Consider the following 21,282-nt stretch of genomic DNA (forward strand, 5'->3'; position numbering starts at 1 on the left):
ATTGGGGAGAAATCCAAGCACCTTTAACTTTGCAGTTCTACATTCACATTCCTTCTACTAAATATCCTTAGGAGAGAGGGATGTCTCTTGGGTCTGAGTCCAGAACAAGCACTGCTCCTCAGGACACTGTTCTAGTTTAGCTACATGTAAGTGGTATAGCAGGTTTCATTTCATTTGATCCAAACACCATTTGCAAATTTGATTCACTTCCTCTCCACGACTGAAATAAAACCTCCCAAAATAGATAATTCTGCTCTGAGGGGGTAGAAGAGAAGAAATTTATGATTTCGCCATTCAGTGCTTTGCCAAGGTCTTATGAGGCAAGCATCTGATTGCTTCTTTTTGGTATTCAAACAACTGTTTCAAAAGAACACAGTGATTTGGATAATCATTTTGCCAAACGAATGCACATCCTTACTTCCTTTGTGAACTGAGTCAACAAACATTCCCCTTGGGAGGTACCCAAAGGGTAATTTGTTCGAGTTCACTACTATAAAACCAGAATAACTCAATGTCAACTGCTCTCAGAGCGCCTGCACTCAGCTCCCCAAACACCACACTGTTCTAGCTTGAGAACTTTATTAGCCGTTATATTTTTTTCTCTTTCTAATTCTTTTACATGACAATTCCTGCAGATGGCACAGGAAGCTATGCAGCTACATGGCCACTTGTGGACCATGTGACCAGAGTGGACAGATGTCCCAGAGACAGTGCAAATGTGCACACAAGAAGAAGGGAAGAGGATGGAAGGGCTAAGCTCCCCCTTCTCTCAGCGAATCCTCACTTGCTTTATTCAGTGGCTGAAGAACTAAGTTTCATCTCTTCTGGGTTGAGGTGCAAATTGTTGGTTCAGGTCACAGAGAAGAAAAGCAGAATCTGTTCCTGTGAATATGGAGCTGAAGGAACCCTCACAAGAGCTCTGAAATGTGACTTCATCCATTGCAGGTCTTTAGAGACACGGACCATCATTTATACTACAGTGATGGCTATAGCCCACGACAACACCACGCTGGGGGCGGCAGTGTTCGGGGCAAAAAGACTCTCCCTGCACAAAGAACTCACACACTCTGAGTCCTTTCCTTGGGATGCTCATTCAGTTAGAGAAATTTTTACTTCAGCAAAAATGAATATATTCAGCTTCTCAGGTTTGCCTATTTATCTCTAAGAGGAGTGAAAGCTTGGGGAAGTGATAAGACAGAACTGGGAAGAGAACGAAGCCAATGACTGAATGATCTGCAGGAGTACTGGAAACAGGAAGGCATGTCCTTATGGGTCCTGCTGTATCAGGGCTCGTGTGCTCAGCATCCTGAGCGACTATTTGTGTGTGCCACAGGCAGCAGCACCATGCAGTGCAAGGGAGAGACAGAGGGATCCATGAATAGAGAAAATTGTCCTTTGAAACGACACTGCACAGGGCCACGCCAGGAGCGCAGGGGCTCTCTCCAGATTTAATACACCGGGAGAATGAGAAGAAAAGGCCAGTCTCATAATTAATGTTTCACTAGTTGCTTGGTCAAAACAGCAGGTCAAAACAGAAATCTAACAGCACCATACACAGCTGTCTTACTAACACTCTCGGCTTGCCTTTTACATGCAGGGGGGTGGCTGGAGAAAATGTGACAGAGCAGAATATTTACCCTCTTGAAATCGGCACTATGGAAAAAACCCTGCTCTGTTGGCAACATGGCGGGGGGCGGGGGGGGGAACGACAAGCACAAAATGCTAATCTTGCAGCGTTTGTGCATTCTGCAACTAAACCATAGCAGAGACATCCAGAGGCACACAGGTGAACAGTGGTTAGGTGCCCTCAGGGGCCCAGAGGAGAGATCACACTAGCAGTGAGTGAAGAAGCATAACCAGGTTAACTACTATGCCAGAAAAATACACACAAAGCAAAATGAACTGAAGGAGCTCTGCAAGGGGAGAGATGGGGTAATGCTGTGACTCATGAAGAGGCAAGATTGTGAATTTGGTACTTTCCTTTCACACAGTTTGCAGTGCCTTTATTACCAAACTTAGCTCAGTAGCAAGGCAGGACCCTGCAGGTGGGCTCTCCTCATCGTTTGTGTAGGTTAGCATCAACCAAATGTGTGACTGTCTCTCCGTGGAAAGCTCAGAGATGTGTGCAGACTTCAGCTGTGGTCTCCTGTACACACACCAAGCCAGGCCGAGGACTACTGGGAGAGTGCGCCTTTGACCCCACATTCCTATCTGCAAGTTGTAGGGCACTCACAGGCCAATGCAAAGCAGACCTATCTGCTCGCTTACGTGTCCTGTTAGACTCCACTCTTTGCCAATGTCACGTACACTTGGTATATGCTACAAACGACAAGTGTCACCATTTCTACTAAAATAGAGACAGAAGTAGAACAGCAAGAAAAGCATTCATGCAATGGGACCTACACTGCTGATTTTTAGCTCCAAGCCCTTAGGCAGCTGTTCATTTTCACAGACTAGCCCTCTATCAAAGGGCAGGCCTTCAAACTAAGTCAGAGAGTTTTGGGATCCTCTGAAACCAGAATGGCTAGGAATCAGAGTGCCCTTGTAGCACTGAGGAAGGCAAAAGCTAAGTCTACAGTCAGCTTAAAACACTGCCTTCCTCACAGATAGGAGAAGTAGTTGCCTGAGGATTTGACAGCATTAGGCAACACAGTGCACAATGCTGGATGAAGCCAAAAGGGCGTAAGAGTCTTGTGCTAACTGGAACACCACTTGCTAAGTGATTAAAAAAAAAAAAAAAAAAAAAAAAAAAGGCTTGTGTTGAGCAGCCCACAGCATTCCTTAGTGCGTGACTACACATACTCTCTGGGTAGCTCCAAATTCCTTCCAAACGCATGGCAGAGCCTGGAAACACATTTCCCCACCTCTCCTGGGTGCTTAACGTCAGACACCTGAACAGGCACAGTTTTTAGAAGACTGCTCATTCAACATTTTTGAAAAATGCAAACAAACAAAACAAACAAAAACAGATTCCTCAGAAAACCTCGCAAGATGGATGCAGCAGTATTTTTGGCCAATATGGGAACTGTAGGTGATTTAGCATCATCACTTTGCCATTCTGTCACCAGCAAAGACATTTCCAAAATGTTTTGGTGATTTTTTTCTATTCATTACCAGCATTTGCACGACAGTCCCTCTTAGAAGCAATCTGCTCTCCAGTGATTCATCAATTAGCTCTGAAATACAAGGATGCTGTGTCACAGTACCCAATCCAGGGAGTTCAAGGAGAACTGCACTGACGATTTTCCAAGTATTATCCAAAGCCCTTGGATAACAGGGCTGCTCTGTGGCAATGACCACTGGTTCCTAGGAATGATCAAGTCAAGTGCAAGTTTTGGGATACTCTTAAACCAAAGCAGTTAAGCACAAAAGTCAAAATGCCTGAGCTTTCTGCAAGTGAACTGCAGGCACCCCAGCCTGAAAACTTTTGGGACAGGATTTTCAAGAGAGCTCATCATTGGTCCTTTCCTCTTATGTCAATGACTTCTGTGGGAAGAAATTTAGGCTAATACTGAGCAGGTAGGGAAATGCAACTTCTGGCTTTAAAGCCATGGTGCCTCTGTTCAAAAGGACAGTGCAGAGTCACCAGCCAGCCCTTTACCCTACCCATCTGCTCCTAAGGCCATCTTCATCTATATCTGGTGCTAGCAAAGCTACAGCTACATGAATCATTTCCCACCACACCCAGCAGCTGAGGGCTTTACTTATGAGATGCCCTCAGGCATCCACCTTGCCATGGACAGCTCACAGGCTCCATCCACACTGCTCCATTTCAACCAGTTACAAAACACCTGTGATACCATCCACACAGGGCTGGCTGCATCAGGAATGAAGGTCAGTCAGAAAAGAGCTGTGGGCACAAGTAATGGATAGTGAAAGCAATCATTCCTGCTAGATCCTGGCAGCCATCAATAACCCTAGTTTAGTCTCTCCCTAGTAAAATAAAAGTTCACCAGCAGAGCCAAGCACCTCTTCCCTTTCACTCTCACCCCCATCGAATAAGCCTGGCAATGAATAACTCCTCAAGGCATGCATCCAAGCCCATCCCACTAACTCGGGCACTGCTGTGCTCAGAAAGGTACGCCTAGCCCCTCCTTTACTAAATCCCATTCTCACAACCCTTATTCTTGGAGCCAGAGTCTAGCTTGCACTCCACCCAAGCCCACGGGTCCCATGGCTTGCCAGTGGGTACTACCTGATGCAACCACTGGCATACCCAGGTGAATGCAAACTTTGCTCAAGAGCCTTGCTTGTAACAGCAAGCAGATGATATCACTGAAAGTTTCATTAGTATGTCCTTTAACCCCTCTTCCAGATCATTAACAACATTCAGGCCAGATCTAACGCCAAGGCTTGCAACAAGACATTAGACAGCTACCAGCATCCAAATCCTCTGACATTTCTCATTTATCATTCTGTGTGCATTCAGCTGGTTTCCAATCCGCGTGGCAACACTCATGTCCTGTCATGTGAACCTGGACAGCTGACAGATGGACTAATTACAGATCACACTATTTATGGTAAGACTGATAACAAGGTCAAAGCAAGGTCCTTGTGAAAAAAATGGATTTGACTTTGCAAAGAACAATAGATATTTCCAAGGCCGGGGATAACAGTGCTTCCCAAATGAAAGTGTCAGCAAAGCTGCCAAAAAAAAATTTAAAAGGCAAAGACAGACCGCAAGGATAAGGAAACAGCAGAGGCCAGATGCATTTATGACAACAGTTCTATCATGGGTGTGCTGTTATATGTGAAATGGAAACAGCTGTTTTCTGAAAGATGCAAACTGTATTAAGTTAAAAATTAACTATAGTTATCTGCACACAATGCAAGATAAACCTCCAATCATGTGGATTTAGAAAAGAAGGGTTTTTTATCCTGTTCCATAATATGCAGGATTGGCCTCACAGCTGGCTGGCTTGAAACAGTGAAAAGAAATAACACCAAAAGTGTATTTTCAGACAGATACCACATCACAACACAAAGTGAAGCCAGTATCAACTGAGCAGTGATCACCAGTACTGACAAAGAAAGCTCTGGTTGCTTCATCAGTTCAAAAATGAGACCAAATAGCAAGCATGCTTATATAGAGAAAGGCAGCCTTCAGACTCAGAAATAGCAGGTGAAAAGACCTAAACATAAGTCTGGGTTGAGTATGGATGAGTACAGATGACCAAACAGCCAACTTACCTGCAGGACATGGGGCAAAACATTCTTAGAGAAGGTATGTGATGGTCTTGAGTGCATAAAGGTAGAAAAGGACTTGTTATTGCAGATCCCAGGACATCACTGAAAAATAAGTCAGATGAAAACACACCAGAGGCAAAGCAAAAGGCAGACTTGTACAGAGGAAGCACTTGATTTTATTAAGCCATTCAAAAAGCATCCAACTAGACTAAGAAGCCTACTGACTAAAATAAAGACAACCAAAGGAAAGCTTTGCTTAACATAGAGCATGTGGTTATACCAGGCTGACTGTATCTGATACCAAATGCTAAAATGTCCTTGGCCAAACACATATCTTGGTGGCAAACCACTTCAAAGCCCCTGGCAGCTTCAGCAAAAAAACAGTGAAATTTGGTTGACACATGCTAAGGACCACAGAAATCCAGCAAATTGAAGAACATCACTAAGCTGCTGAGATAAGAGACAGGCCTTAAAAATAGCTACAGAAAAAACATAGACTATGTTTATTGTGGGGTAATAAAACACCTGCTTATCTTCTGGTTTGCTCAGACTTAATAACTGAGCTCTGAGAATCCCATAGTTTCTGAGTTTCCCATAGCTGGGGCATTCATATATTCTTCTTCCCCTGTGGATTTTCTGCTATCTAAACAAGAGCAAGTTTCTCAGTCCAGGTACTTAAATCACTCTTTCTCTTCCACCTGGTTGCACCTTTCTAAGAAATAGCTAAGAGTTTGAATCATTTCTGTGGGATTTATCCACCAACACAACCTAGTTGAAAACAGCCAATGTATTTGAAAGCTATTAGGAAGGATGGTCAAACAACAATCTGAGAGAGTATTCCAAGGATATGGAGTTACTATACTCCTATTTAAAAGGTTTCTAGGGTGTCGCTCCATCACCAAGTCACCTGGGCATTATTATGAAATTGGCTAATTAAAGCCACACCCTGAGATCCAAATGAGTATGGGATGTGCTGATGAGTAATGACAAGTTTCACAAGCTGCCTGTTAACCTCCCATAGCTGGGAACTTGTTTGCTGTAGAAGAAAAATATGTGTGGAAATACTCTCACACAAGCACTGCAGGTGATGGAAGAGCACAGACAGAAGCCATGAAGGGCTTGCTCCCCTTCAGAAGATGTTTTTGACAGCTCCTCAGGCTATAGCAAAGCAATGGTTAAATAATCCTGTTCCCTCTTCAGGTCATTGATAGAAGATAAATGTCCTAAAAATGGTTTTGATCCTCTGACTCATATGATGGGAGATGGAGAGGGAGAAGACCTGGGAGATGGGCAACTGTCACTCAATGGGTGAGGGAATGTGGCTCATCTTGAGACTCCGTTCATCAGCCTGGGAGACAGTGCTCACCACTCCTTTCCCTAGCACGTAGCACCCTAGCACCCTTCCTGAAAGAAAACAATGTGGGTCTCCATGAAGCTTTCTGGTCTGACTCACTGAGCTGAAGGCAGCACAGCACACATGAGAAGGGCATATTATACGGCTAGCCAAGTCCTCTGAGTTTATGGCCCACATTGCAAAATGTTTTACGCCTGAGCACTACAAGGCACACAGCATGTACCTTGGAGAGCTGGGGGAGCAACAGGAGTGGTACATGTGCCAGAGAAGACAGCAGCTCCTTGAGAATTACTGTAAGATGGGCCAGCCATGTACCTGGGCCTCAATTTGAGACCTAGAGTTTGCGATTGCCCAGCAGCCTGCTACCAGCATGCCCCTACTAGTAGTTGCAAGATGTGCCCTTATCTTGGGAGGTGCCCTTGACACACACAGAGCTCTTCAGCTATGATAAACCTATCCATGGATGACCAAATGGGCAAGACTCAACTCAAGGTTTATGTCTCAGAAGGCTGTCACCTCCAGAGTTATTTAACAGCATGCTATAGTTTTATTCTTCAAATGGAAATGGCAACAGGGCAAAGCCAAGAGTTGATATTGTGACTCTGCCATCACTTGGAAGCTTTCCCGTGTATGGAACAGAGCAAGAGGAGAAGTTAAACTCAATTACTATTGGACACTATTTTGCACTAAGAGTGTCACAGCAAGTTCAACATCTTCTGGTGAAGCACTTTTAGTCCATCAGATCCAAACCAGGCCATGCTTGATGGGCATACGGTGATCCACCATGCAGGACCTCCTCAGCAGATCACAGATTCTGATTGCGCAGGTCCTATTGTATGTGCACTGCAAAGCTGATATGCAAGTTGTTTAGGGACATTAGCTCAGGACTTCTGGATGTCTGGCAGCCTTGGCAGAGCCCCTGACTATTAACAAGACTGTTTGGTAACTATATTCTGGGCTCCTTGATCCAAAGGTTGATTTCACACCCCAAGTGACTTCTGGGTTTTGCAGCTACCTAGTTGCAGAACTGGGCCAGAATTCAGGTCACCTCCAGTTGGGATGTCTGGAAATCCCAAACAAATGACCTTATTTGTTGCTTCTTGTTTTTCTCTTGCCCAACCAAGAAATGATTAAAAAACCCCAGACGTGTCCTTTTGGACATCATTACAACGAGCACAATAAAAAGTATGTTCCGTAAGAAATAGCCATGAAATATAGTTGGACCAATGCTAAGACAGGAGCACAGGACAGACACTGTGTCCTGTGCATGAAGATGAATAATACCTTTCAGCAGGAATTTACAGTCTGTCCACAAAGAGCCCTGAAGAGTCTTATTATTCATGGACGGTCCCATTATTTAGAGTCCACAGGTCTGCCCTTTCCTACAGCTTGTTTCAACAAACATCAAGGGAGGATTCATCAGTGTCTTTCTCTCTACTGCCAGGAAGTAGTAGTAGTAATAATAATTGGGGTTCTTCACAGTCAAAATGCTTTTTAAAACCATTCTCTAATTACTTAACAACAAGATATTTGAAAATGCACTGGAAGCAAGAGTCATTGCTTCCAAGAAAACAAAAGGAGCACCAGATGTCTGCTTGAGGAAGAAATACCATGAAAGGGTACACTCTCCATTGACATTAACCTATATAGCCCCTTGATATAAGCTAGCTGATGCCTTCTCTTCCAAAACTAGTGTCAACACAGACTATAACATGTATACGTATTTCTCCCTAGAAACGGTGAACAAGCCTCAGTGTGTGCCACTTTGATACTTCAAAGGCAGCAGTAATGACCTCCGAGAGAAAATGGGACTGTGGTATTTATCTGGCAAATAGCTTCTTCCTAGAAGTTAAACCAGAGTATAAATGTGGAAATATTGTCTGGTATCAGTCAGATGACAGTAAGGCATTAACCTTCTCCCCAGCACAGACTGTTTAACTTATATGAAGAAACCTAGACTGTGCAAATAACATTACACGTAATAGCAGCAAACATCAACAAACATATCAACCATCTCTCATACAGTTGAAGAAAAATTTCTCCTCCCAACACAGAACAGCAATCTTAAGGAGTCTCTGATATCTAGACATTGGCTTGCATAATGACTTCCCCAGTTAGTGATTTTCCTGTAGCCAGAACTAAAACTTTGTCTCCTGCTTTCTACATGGAAGCAAGCTAAGCACAGATTAATTAGGCAAAAGACTAGCAATGGAATAAAATATTCCAAATGAGTCTATGCTGCGTGACTATTTTCACACTGCCTTGGACACAGAGGCTGCCCAAGACGAACTCATCATTTTGAGACAGGCAAGGGCCTGGGGGCTCCGTTAATGTAAAACATCTCATTCCTGAGCCACTAGTTTACACTGAGTCCCATATATTACTGCCACTTCAAGGGAATGTCTTAGAACTGGTCCAAATGGATGTCTTTTGACAGTGAAGTATCTTAAATTTCAAGGAAAAGTTGATGAAAACCTCAAGAATAAAAATCCTTAACAAACATTGATTAAATAACTTCTGGGGGAAGGAAGGGAGATGGATTTTTGACAAAAAACTCTCATGCAGTTGAGAAGTTAGTTTAATAATTCCCCCACTCACTCTGGTGAGAGCACAGTGTAGTCCCAGCAGTACTTTTCCTTGAATATGGAAGAGTCCCTGTAATTCCCCTGATTCTCAGAAGCAAGCACAGCTGTTGCTGCATTGAGAGCTGAGTGTGTTCAATTCCCTGAAAATTAGGTCCTTTGGGGGTTTTGCCTTCACTTGGTAGTAAGTTAGCTTGGTAGCAGTAGATTCTGGGGCCTTCTCATGGCAGAGGGCTTCATACACCACTTCCTTGCATGCATCCAGCTTAGGTGTGCTGAATCACTCTCCCAGCAATGCCACCTCTCTGCTGCAGAAGAGATGCCCAAGCTGGGACTCCCACCGAAGGGCTGGGTAGTTCAGTCATGATCAGTAAATACAGATGTGACCTCTCCTACGGCTCTGCGCTGAGCAGAAACAATGCAAATGCAGTCCTGGTGAGATGCGCACGGTGTATCAGCTAACAACGGACCTATCTGCAAAGCTGGGTTTTCCTTGGAGAATGAGCAGGACAAACTCACATTTGCCCGCAAAATACTCAAAAGAGGCCATTTTGAGACTCATGATCCTTATTATCCCAAAGCCCAGTTTCTACAAACATTTATACACATGCTTAACTCCACAGTCGTAACTTTAATGCGGAACAGCTACCCATATATGGGAAGAAAAGCCTGTGACTGCATCCTTGCAGGACCGGAGCTCCAGAGCGAGTGAGCCAGAAGCCTCTCCTCAAAGTCAGGAAGACACTTTGCATAATGTGGGTGCAATGCAAAGCTCCAGAGAAGTCAAACCTTAATGTAATAATTAATTAGAACAATTTCATTCACATCTCTGGAAAGCTGTGGAGTCTGGCATCTTCTCCTTTTTAAACAAAAAAACATGTGAAAACCCTGCACTGCCTTCTTTCTTTGGCCTGGACTGGAAGTTGGGATCTTTCAGACAGGACTCTGCTGCATGCATTGACTTCGATCCTTTTTTTTCCCCCTCATTTTCCAGGGAGCACAACAAGCATTGCTTGCAGTTACTTTCCTCCACAGAGAACAATCAACAGCTATAAAACCAATTCCAAATGCAGCCTGGATCAAGTTTCAAATGCCCTAATGTTCTCTCTGTGTGTGCGTGCAATTTAATTCACTGTGGCTACAGAACTGCATTTGTAGGATTATATTTAATTTTTTTAATCTCCAAGGCAGTTATCTATGATAGTGAGTGTCTCACAGGACAACATCACTTGCACCAATTGCACAAACCAGCCTCCAGCCTCTTGCCTTAACAAGCAACCTGACACAGTGATTTTAAGCATGACACTCCTTGCATTTTATTGCTTGCTGGAAAGATTTGCTTTGAGTTCTCTTTCAGTGTCAGAGGTCTTTATTGCTAAATAGTCCTGCCTGTTGAGTAATATGTGAATTCAATGTACTCATATTGAAATACCCACTTGGAAGGTAGTGGAAATTCAACTTAAAATATTGCAATCAGGTCTTTTTTGCCCTCTTCCATTCTGTCTCTGAGCTTTCACTTTGCTGCTTGTAAACTACTTCCTGAGCCATTTCACATGCTGTTACAGCTCTTCATGAAGCAGACTATCACCTCATGTTCAGGCACATGAAAGAGATGATCGAGAGGAGTGAGGAGCAGCGGCAAGTCTCGTAAAAGCAGCATCCTACTTGTGCTGCTTTGACAAGACATGAAATAGTCTCATTCTCCCTGACCATCTTATTAATAATCAAAATCCATCCACAACCCAAAGCACTGCTGGTAACTTTTCAGCAGTCTGTTTTGCACAGACGCATGTGGGGAGGACACGGATGAATCTTACGAAAAAGAGCACCAAAGCCTACACAGAACTGTTTCATACTCGGAAGAGGTCAAGGAAGGTTTCCGAGGGACAGGCTCTGGAGGGGAAGCGGAAAACATGTTTTTGAACATTCTGCATCAAAGCTCTCTTGGATGTACCACTGTTGCCTATGGTACTTTCGGCCAGGAAAAAAAAAGGTCCTGTGACAGTTACCAGCAGTTCCAAGAGTGGGGCTATGTTACTACTGGGGAAAAAGTTCTACGTTTGTAAATACATATCTGAATTTTTAAAGAAGTCTTTTTTGCACTTCCTGTGGTGCTTTTCAGCAAGCACTCTACACTTCCAGCAGGAACGCTCACTGACTGCTCACTGGGAACAAATCCTGTGTGTTATTCTGACTGAACATTTGTGGTTTGGTGCTCTCAGGGTATTTCATTTTCTCCCTAATGTTCCTGGGAACATGTCTGGGATCTAGTGTATAAGTGAGAACACTGTCTTTCCTTAAAGCAAAAGATCCATTTCCAGCCCTACCAACTGCAAAGAAATATTGGAAAATATAAACTCCAAAAACACACGGACATCAGAAAGACCACATACTTCGAAGATGTCACACTGGGGTAGTGAAACTGAGCTTGTGATCATCCCTCTGCCCTTTCCACATGAGAAACTTGATTCTAAGAGTTATGCTTCCATGCTCAGTGAAGACAATCACACTGAGTAGCTATCTGTGCAGTTAACACTCCAATTTTGACCAACAAACACTGCAATAACCTGTTCTCAAACAAGTTACAGACTCAGTATTATTTGCAGAAATAATAACAACCAGCAATTTGGCAGCCTCTGAGAAAACTGTTATTTTCTAATGGGCTATTCATGATGACCCCAAATAGACAAAATTAACCTAATAAGGTATTCATTATGTATCATTTACCAGTCTGTGCAAGTGTCAGGCCAGAAAGCAAGACCACACTTGACCTTTTAATAGGCACATTTTTCTAACAGCCACTTTCTATCAGGTTATGTTGTAGAGCAGCTTGACTTTAATCCTGTTGACTGATCAGAATATTCCTCTTCCCCTCTAGTATTCAGCATCCTACTGTCCATTTCCCAATCCCTTACAGCTCAGCTGCCCAAAGATGAGTGCATTTCCACAACTCTTCATGCCTCTTTTTAAGTCCTGCTCCTGTGATGAAGAGCAGATTCAAGGACCATTGTGTCTTCTGGGTCCTCTCAGAATATCTCTACTGCAGCTGCAGGTACAGAAGAAAAAGGCTCCAAGCACAAAAGCAGTGGTCTACCATCACAAGGTGATGATAGTAGAAGGTATCTCTGGCAGGTCAGCATGTGTTGGGATGTCCTGTCTGTTACCAAAGCGGGTCCACTCTACGTCAAAGCCCATGGGTCAATGTGAAAAATGAGATGTTCCCTGGGTCAGTGCCCTAACTCTCACTGACACAAACAACCATAGCTGTTTAAATATCACTGCCCATCCTGCCCCTCTGCTCCAGGTTACTGGTCCCTAGCAGGGAACAGCAGAAGCAACTGTGCCTCTGTCCCTGTGCTGTGCATACACCCACATGCCCACCTCCACTAGCAGCCTACACAGACTAGCCAGCCTGCGAATTAGGAGCTTGGGGTACTAGGACACATTCCCTGCTGCTCCTCCTGCTGCAAGGCTAGTCACTCTTGGCAGCTGGGCACATCAGCAGCTGAGACCCCCACAGCCTCCTCTGCCAGAGCTTCTGGGGCAGAGTCTGCAGGTGCAGTTAGTTCAGGTCATAGTCACATGCCACAAGACTGTTAAAGCTGATTTTAACAGGCAGCTTAGCAAAAGGGGCTCATGAACCAACAGCTGCAAACCAGTTGCCTATGAAAGCATTCACCACCCAGTGACTCTTGAGCCTGTGCAGCTAAGCATAAAGCTGTATCCTAACATGTCCACAACTACTATGTCCACAACTACAGTATTCTCTGGGCCCCATTCTCACCTACTTTGTTTGCATTGAGAAGTTCCTATGTTATGCCCTTGATGTGGGGCTCAAAACATCTCCCCTGTTGCGGGAGAACAGACAGCTGCCTTGAACCTGCAATTCATCTGAAGTGATGCTATGAGATGCTCCCACTAGCAGTTCTGAAGAGGGAGGGGTTTGGCACGGTCAGGACCGAAGAGTGTCTCCGTTTATTCCTTAGTCAACATCTCCCCAGTGCTATGGGCTCCAGAGTCTCCTTATTGTGTTTGCCTCCACCTTGGTTGCTCTGCAAGGTGAGGGGGACCCAGCCAACTAACCCATGAGTTCTGCTAACCAACATGGACAGACACTGCAAAAAGGGGAGATGAGTCCCCTTCAGATTTGCCCTGGGACAAAGGCAAGCAGGTGCCTGCTGCCGTTAACTTAAGTGAGGAAGCAGATATGGTATTTGATTTCAATGTCTATGAGAAAGCAGCACCCTGCATAAGAAAGAAAGGCAAAGAGGATGCAGAGATTTTTCTTCCTCCTCTTTTCGGAAACGGCTGAAGCAATCTACAGATGGGTGCCTCTGTTATGACTGAGGGAAACCCTCTTACAGCTGTTAGGGAATTAAAGGAAGAAGAGTATGAACACGATGACCAATCTTGTTTCACAACAAACAACAAGCACAGATAGGTCAACTGTGCCAAGTACAACAAGCACGGCTCTAAGCTGCCCTTTGCTCTGAGTACACCTGGGGTCACAGTCCAAGACAGTGAATCTCAAACTCTCCATATGAATGCCAGCAAGATACAGTCAATGTTTCGGACAAATCCCAAACTGTGCTATGGCTGTCAATGCAGAACCCAAGGGTGCTCTATGACAGTGTGACAGGCAGGTAGGGAAATGCAGTCAAGGGGTTGCCAACGGATTGTAACTAGCTCTATCTGTGGCACACTATAGACCAGTACTCATAGGCTGGAGGATTTTTAATACAGAAGGACTTTTTCTTTGGGGTATAGTTTCCTTTCACTTGAATCAATGATCATTTGTTAGATTAATTCAGAGACAGAAATGAGCTACACTGCATTTATGCTCTTTAATTGACCAGCTGGAGAAATCAATGTTTTTATTAAATTAGCTGGTTGCCACAGCAAGTTTTCTTTGATTTCTAAGGTTTTCATGAATCAATAAGAGCTTGTCATTGCCTCTAAGTAGAACAAAGTCAGGCTCCAAGTCACACGGGACTGCTGAAAACACAACCTTTTGTCCTATAGAAAGCCCCTGCATTACATGGTTATGGACCACTTGGCAATTTGATGGAAAGCTGCCTCCAAACTCTTCCTTTCCTGCCTCACCATCTGCCCTCACAGAAGACACCAGCTCATAACTCCACCTCTGCTTTATCAATTTTCCTATCTCACACTTAGTATCTCCTTTTTTCCCGTTCCCTCATCAGCTTTTTCTGTGCCGTAGGTAGGATCTTCTGCCACTGTCTCTGTATCTTGTTAGATGCAGGTGTCTATGCCAAGATCACCTTGCCCTACATAGGACTATGTCTAATAAATTTAAATGCATCTTTAGGACTATCTTCCCTGTGCTGTCAGCAATAAGTAAGTCATGTTTAATCAAAGTGCTGATCCAAATATTTTGTATTTTTTTCACAAAGGTAATTTTGTTGTTGCTGTTTTCCAACCCTCCCATAAAACTGGCCATTTTTTATCAGCACAGCTGGCTGGGAAGCGTGGCTTATACATAAATAACTGCATTTACTGCATTCCTTCCCTTTTGTCAGTCCTTTTGCTGTCAGCTATGTGGGACAGGACCATTATTCTTCAGCGTTTAGCAAACTCTCTACATATAATGGGTAATACTGTAAATAAATGAAAATAAGACCTGAGACCAAACCAAAGCTGACTGACAGGGCTTTTCTGAAACCACCTGGGCTTTGCACGTTTTTAATCAGCCACCTGACACTGTGTTACATGGCACTTACAATGACCCTGCCTTAATTCCACAGTGTTAGATAGGATCGCAAGGGGACAGCAATGGAAATGAAGTCTTCAGCTCTCTTACCTATTGCTCACTTCAGCTGATTAAGAATGATCTAGGCCTCATAGGCTGAGAAGCACCATGCAACCTGTGACTGGCATGAAATGATGGATAACCCAGCATTTATTGTCTAATCAAAAGAAAATCAGGGGAAGCAATAAAAATAAATGCTAAGGTTGCAGGAGATGTCAAATTGAAAAAGTGATTGGGGAAATTTTAGAAGACAAGCTGGCCCACAGTTACTAAGTGCAGAAGTCCTAGCAGAAAACCTCTGCAGTTGAAATTTTATCATGTTATGGAGAAACAAACAAGGAGAAAAGCCAGTGATGGCAGAGACAAGTGTAAGCGCCAATCTGAGCACAACTGAAGATCAGGGGAAAGCAGTAATGCAAGCACAGAGACCTGGAGTATTTCAACTACCAAGTGGAAGTAAAGAGTAGCAAGACAAAAACAAAACTGGTGCATCGCATGACACAGATCAAGCTGGGACATTAACCTCGTATGGATAATATTACATGATATTATCTGTTGGAGAAATAGTAGCGTTTTTGCAGCACCAACGATGAGAAGCTTGTGAATGCACGTCTTTGAAAAACATACTGCTTGCATAGTTCTGCCTACCCCAAGCATTCAAAAATCTCCGGTTAGGCCTGGAAACTGTGAAACTGGCTTGAAAATTAATGTGCTTATAAAAACACTCCATATATTCTGAATGTTTGCGTTCTAGTTTTCAACTTTCAAGCAACTTTCAGTTGCAATTTTCAGTTCTCTGCAGTAACAAAACTCAAGCTTCACCGTCTGAAAAAAAACTATAGATTCTCATCAGATCCTCATAAAAAAAATCCCAAACACTAATTATCATAAGATCTGTAGCGAAATCATGCAATCAATGAAAGCCAGCAGCAGACCAAATGACAACGAGGCTTTGGACAGAGGAGACCATGAATACTGATGGCAGTAAAAAGGTGATATTGGAAGATGGGAAAGGACTGCAAGGAATTAATCTACTGGCTGCTGGTTCAGATGAGCAGTTTTGTGCCATGCTGTTAAGCAAGGACCTTTCTACTTGGTTACACAATTCAGGATGGTGCATTGCCATGAACACCCTACAGGGAAAAAAATCTGGTAGAGCATAATTTATCGAGCATCCTTCAGGATGGGCCGATTTCAGAGGGAAATGCTTATGTAGCTACTTCTGACAGGAGAAATCCATCAAAATCCAGCCACATGCACACACAGCGGCGCAACTGCAGGGAGAGCAATGGCTGGCACTCCTGGTGCTGGTGGCGAGGCACCAAAGGTAGCAGGAGCCCAGCCAGGAGATTCAGTCCTGCTCACACCACTGAACCCAGGAACAGACCCTGAGTGCAGGTGTTTGGAAAGGGAGACCCCTCACAGCGTCGCACAATGCTGCAGAGTGAACACAAGCAAATATCTCTGCCAGAAAGTGAGCTTTTGTGAAAGGGTCACAAAACCCCAAGTAAGGGGCTGGGAGGCTTCTGTAGCGCGCTGGCACTGACCCCGTACGGCAGTCCTCTGGGAGACATGCTGCGGAGAAGGCCGTCGGTGCAAATGCACAGCCTCCAGCCAGCACCAGCCAGGAAGGGCTAGCCACAGTGCTGAGCTGAGCCAAGCCTGGCTTAGGTGGGAATGTCAGATGTGAGTGCAGGAACCAAGGTGTTTTTGTTAACAAGATGGAAACTTCTTTATGGATGAAATCAGAAAGGCTAAATCTATTGTAGCCCTGGCTCATTTCTGTTGTGCCAGGGTAGAATCTGCTCCACTTGTCACACTGGTGGTCTGCCACAGAACTGGAAACTGGATTTCAAATGCCAGACAGCCCACAGTCCTTTCCTTTATCACTGCTTCTTTGAGAACATAAGGAGTCCCCAAAAGTTCAGCATTCAGTCCTCCCTGTAGGCAAGATGCTTAGAAGAGTCCTTAGTCTAAAGTGCCTCTGAAGAAAAAAGTTGCCCTCTGGACTGATGGTATGATACTGATAATGCAGTGAAATGAGAACAGTAGATCAGAAAAGTCAGAAGTGAACAAAAAGACAAGGTGTGAAGAATTAACCATCTTTTTCCCAAAGTCTAAAATTAGACTGAAGCCTCTAACATTAATCCAGGAGTAAAAAATCATTTCAGATAATCCAATTACAAGTAGCCTTAATGCCTAGTCTCAGTGTGCTCCTTGCTCTGGATTATTGCATCAATGGGATTTGATACTGACCAACACCAGGATTTTAGCCCCTTGCAGGAGCTGATCTATAAGGGAAGAACTCCCCATGCTCTATTTGAAGGATGTTTATCTGACCTATCATGATTAAACTGCTCCTGCCTGGAGAAATCATTTTCCCTCAAGTGTTTGTTATAATGGTGGTCTGTGCTTGTGGGCACAAGAGGAGTTAAATGGACGTGACCAGAACCAAGCAAGTCAACCTCCAGTTTCTGACAAGGTTTGTATTTATGTCAAAAATGGTGTACATAAAAAAGTCCTACTCTTTAGTTCTCCAGTAGTAGTTAAATGTTGCATATCATCAGCAAAATTTTGTTTTGGAGGATTCTGTTCCCAGCATGTTTGCTTCTTTTCAGCTACATCAAACTAGACAACAAAACACAGCAGAAGAAACTGAAGTGTTACCCTGTCCTTATTGGACACCCGAGTCTAGTAAGGCAATGGGATGAGGCTATAATTACATGATTAAAGATATTATCATTAATTAAAAGCAGGGGACAGAGAAAATTGATAGGTAAGTTGAAGAATACAGCTGAAAGTCTATAGCTGCGTTTTGCAGGAAGTCCCACTAAATTACTTTAACCGTTCCTTCTGGCCCTGCTGTCTTGGCCTGAGTCCCAGGCTTAGCTCTCACCACTGACCTCACACGGGGCCAGAATTTTCGTCCCCATGAATCTGTTAATTTAATTCAGGAAAAGAGCCCTGCCTGTTTGGTGCCAATTGACTTCCTGCTCCTTATGATACAATGCTGAGGGCTCCCTCTCCTAACCAGCGACAGCCAATGCATGAGGGTGACAGTACCCTTCTGCCTACTCAGAGACAGTATGCATTGGGAACCATATGAAGACTAACCCAAACTCTGTCAAATGATTCTGCTGCTCTCTCAGCATGACTGAGGACTCCCATGCAAGCTTCCTGTGATCTGATCCATGTTCAAATAGACTTGACAAGAGCAGCTCTTTTCCAAGAGCCCTGCTCTCCACTCTGTCCCCCTCTTGTTCCTGCTTGCCACAGGAATTTTAAGTGTTTATGTCCACAAAATTACATCTGCAACAACCTGTGGATATACAAAAGGTTGAATTTCCTACAGAAATCAGGCACTAGAAGAACAAAGACTCACTCATGCTGAAAAATGCAATGACAAAATAAATAATCTTTAAAAGGACAACATAATGCTTCCCCTCAAATTTCCACACAATTAAAGCATGACTGATATAGTTCCAGGAACTCCAGCACAAGAGGCACTGAGCAGAGATGGGCACAGAGCCACAGTTCCTACACCTGAAATGTAAGGAGACAAGTAAGAGCTAGTGGGAAGGAAAGAAGCACTAGTGCAAAGCCAGTGCTGATCCTGCTCCCACCCCAGAGGGGGTCAGACCCACCCTTTTCCCACACTGCTGATGTGCAAGAATCAACACGCAAGTCAGGACACAGCTCACATGCCTGCAGGAACCGTGAGCACTGGGACTCCGCAGTTCCAGGATAATTAGTACCTGCCTCAGCTCGGCCTAATGAGGAGTGGTACCTGGCATCCCCATCCTGAAGGCTCCCTGCCTCTTACAGGTGGATTTGCCACACCAGCAGAGACAGAGTCTCTGCCTACGATTAGTAATAACACTCAGCGAAGCCCAGGGGCTTTTCATCAACGGATTTCAACTGCACTGCAAATGAGGAGAGTGCTGTTACCCCCAGTTTGCGTGTTGGGGGGAACACAAACATCCCTCACTCAATTGGCACACGATTACCATGCAAGAAGCAAAACTTGCATTTCCCAAGTCTGGAGCTGAGCACAGCCTGCTCCTAAGTTTTTCGGTGGACCCTGGTTAATGGAAAAGTAGTGACCTGATTATATCCAGTTCTCTCAAAAAAATCATCTGGAAAATTACATTTTTTATTCCAGAACCTGGAAATATTAATTTTAAGGCTTCTTGATCATTTTAAAATATTGTTTTTTAATCACAGCTGAAAAATTCAGCTGTGATTTAGGTGAAGAAGAAAAGAGCATGGTTTAATGATGTTTTCTGGCAAAAGAAATCTCCTTTTCTAGTCATTCCTAGCCATAAAACTTCAGTAAGATGAATCCGAAAAAACAGAATTTTTCCTGTTGTGAGTGGAGACTCTGAGAAAGAAAGGTCAGAACAGAAAGAAGTAAAAGAAGCCACAACTGATTACCAATGCAGGGCATACAGGATAACAGCATTTCAGAAAGCATGAGAAACTCCTGGGGATCCAAAGCCATTGAGTTTTGGAGCAGAAAAAAGAAACAACATTTTTTTTCATTTTTTCCCCACAGTTCTTCATTGAATTGTTATCCATGTTTCTAAGGCGAAAACACATTGACCTTGGCCAGTTTCTTGGGAGGAAAAAAAAAGAACGATTTATGAAAAAATGTTTCATTCTCTCTCCTTCCTCTTTTTTGATCAAATTAGACCGTGTATAAAATCAGCAAAATCTGAAAATGGATCATTTGCTGCATCTAACATCTTCTATGTAAACAAAAGTATCTGGAAGTCAGAGACTGGTTCAAGCCCTCCCTGGCTGTGGCACTGACTGCTATGTAATGCCAGACATGTTGCTTCATACAACTCTGTCTTTTTCTGTCTTTCTATTTATCCATGTTTTCTATTCAGATCACAAGGTTTGGGGGCAAGACCCCTTTTTATTAAATATCCTAGCTCTGATGATCAGTTAGCGCTACTGTAAGACATATAAATAACTACTTAGGACTGTACTTCCAAGAGAGTCTCACTGCACTATCTTTGGCAAGCTGCCATTTTTTCAGGCATGCTACAGAACAGTAGCTATGTCTGTATTCGCTGTCAAGTCTCTTATAAACCTATAATCAATCTGCTTTTAACTGAAAGGGTTTCCTGGGTCCTCCAATGAGCTGTAAATGAATACAGGTTCATAGCATTTGCCCTTCCCCATAAGCCAGCTCCTGGATATTAGACAGAAGGGTGAGCAGGAAGTTTCCTGGAACTGAGTGATGGGGAGAAGTTTGTTTGACCAGTGCTTAAACCCTTCAAAGCCAACATGACCAAACCTAAATTACTTTTTCTTCCCTGTCTTCAGAGGCCCTGTATTCCCTAGGCAAGCATCTCAGGGACTTTGTGAACCAAAGATGACTGAGGTTGGACTGCAATGTAAAATGCACGCTTTCTTAATCTGCTGCAAGCAAGCTTCGTTGGTTGTTGCACCAAGCGTCACTGATTTCCAGATGCTTCCTGCCGCTTTACAGTCAGCTTTGACTTGATTTGCAATGTGCACTAAGAAGAACTCCTCGATGACGATATGCTTTGCTTTTGCCTGTAGATCCCCCACACTCTACATCCGACAATGCCTGCTGGACAGTAAATCTATGTCACCTATCCCTTCCGGCTCTTGCTAGGAGACATGAGAACACCCCACCCAAGGAACACTTCATCATCTCCCAGATCTTGTCTGAGCAAATTCCAAATATCCAGGGAACCACAACAAATTAACATGCAAATTGAATCTTAAGCCAGGATTCATGTCACTGTCATCTTTATGTATTAGACTGTAGATCATGAAATGAATTATGCTCCAGCTGGCTAATGAAATAAACATGAAGCAGGCTAGGGTAGCACAGAAGGGCTGGGGTTTGGAAGGCCTGCGTTCAAGTACTGGTCAAGGTGGAAAATTCTTGTGTGGTGTTGGGCATCCTTTTTAGGGGTGGCTCTGAACAGCACAAAGGACAATAGGAGATCATTAATGGACCCTGAGACAGCCCCTCCCTTGTTGACAAAGTACACCAAAGGACTCTACAGATTTCCACTTCCCCTGTCATATAGACCAATAAGCTAAACCAAGGGACTGTGGGACAAGACAAGTTCAATAAAAGGCTTGAAAAGAAAGCTCCTCCCTTTCTTCTGTGTGCAGGCTGGGTTCTTCCCCAAGGCCTCTTTCTGCACCTAACTCAGCCCAAACCTCAGTGCATTCAGATACTCACTGCTGCTGGCCTTGCAGCGCACTTCAGCCTCATCTGGGGAAAAGCTACAGCCCTCCTTTTATACAGGAAGAGCCAAAAAAGGGGGAAATAAGCCAGATCCCTTCTTTTCAGAACAAAGGTGCCATTTCTTCTATAGGCATCTTTGATGCTTCCACTC

The 21,282-nt window shown here is 43.9% G+C and overlaps 1 protein-coding gene across 2 annotated transcripts in view; it reads right to left on the reverse strand.

The window, feature by feature from the left end:
- Window positions 1–21,282, reverse strand: part of ABCA12 (ATP binding cassette subfamily A member 12) — a 120,141-nt gene that overhangs the window by 92,630 nt on the left and 6,229 nt on the right. For both annotated transcript variants that reach the window (XM_064515352.1, XM_064515354.1), the window contains one exon: window positions 5,191–5,289. In XM_064515352.1, coding sequence (XP_064371422.1) covers window positions 5,191–5,247 — 57 coding nt within the window. In that variant the 5' untranslated portion in view covers window positions 5,248–5,289. The remainder of the gene's footprint in view (window positions 1–5,190; window positions 5,290–21,282) is intronic.

The sequence above is a fragment of the Dromaius novaehollandiae genome, chromosome 7 (assembly GCF_036370855.1).
Source record: "Dromaius novaehollandiae isolate bDroNov1 chromosome 7, bDroNov1.hap1, whole genome shotgun sequence".
Lineage (NCBI taxonomy): Eukaryota > Metazoa > Chordata > Aves > Casuariiformes > Dromaiidae > Dromaius > Dromaius novaehollandiae.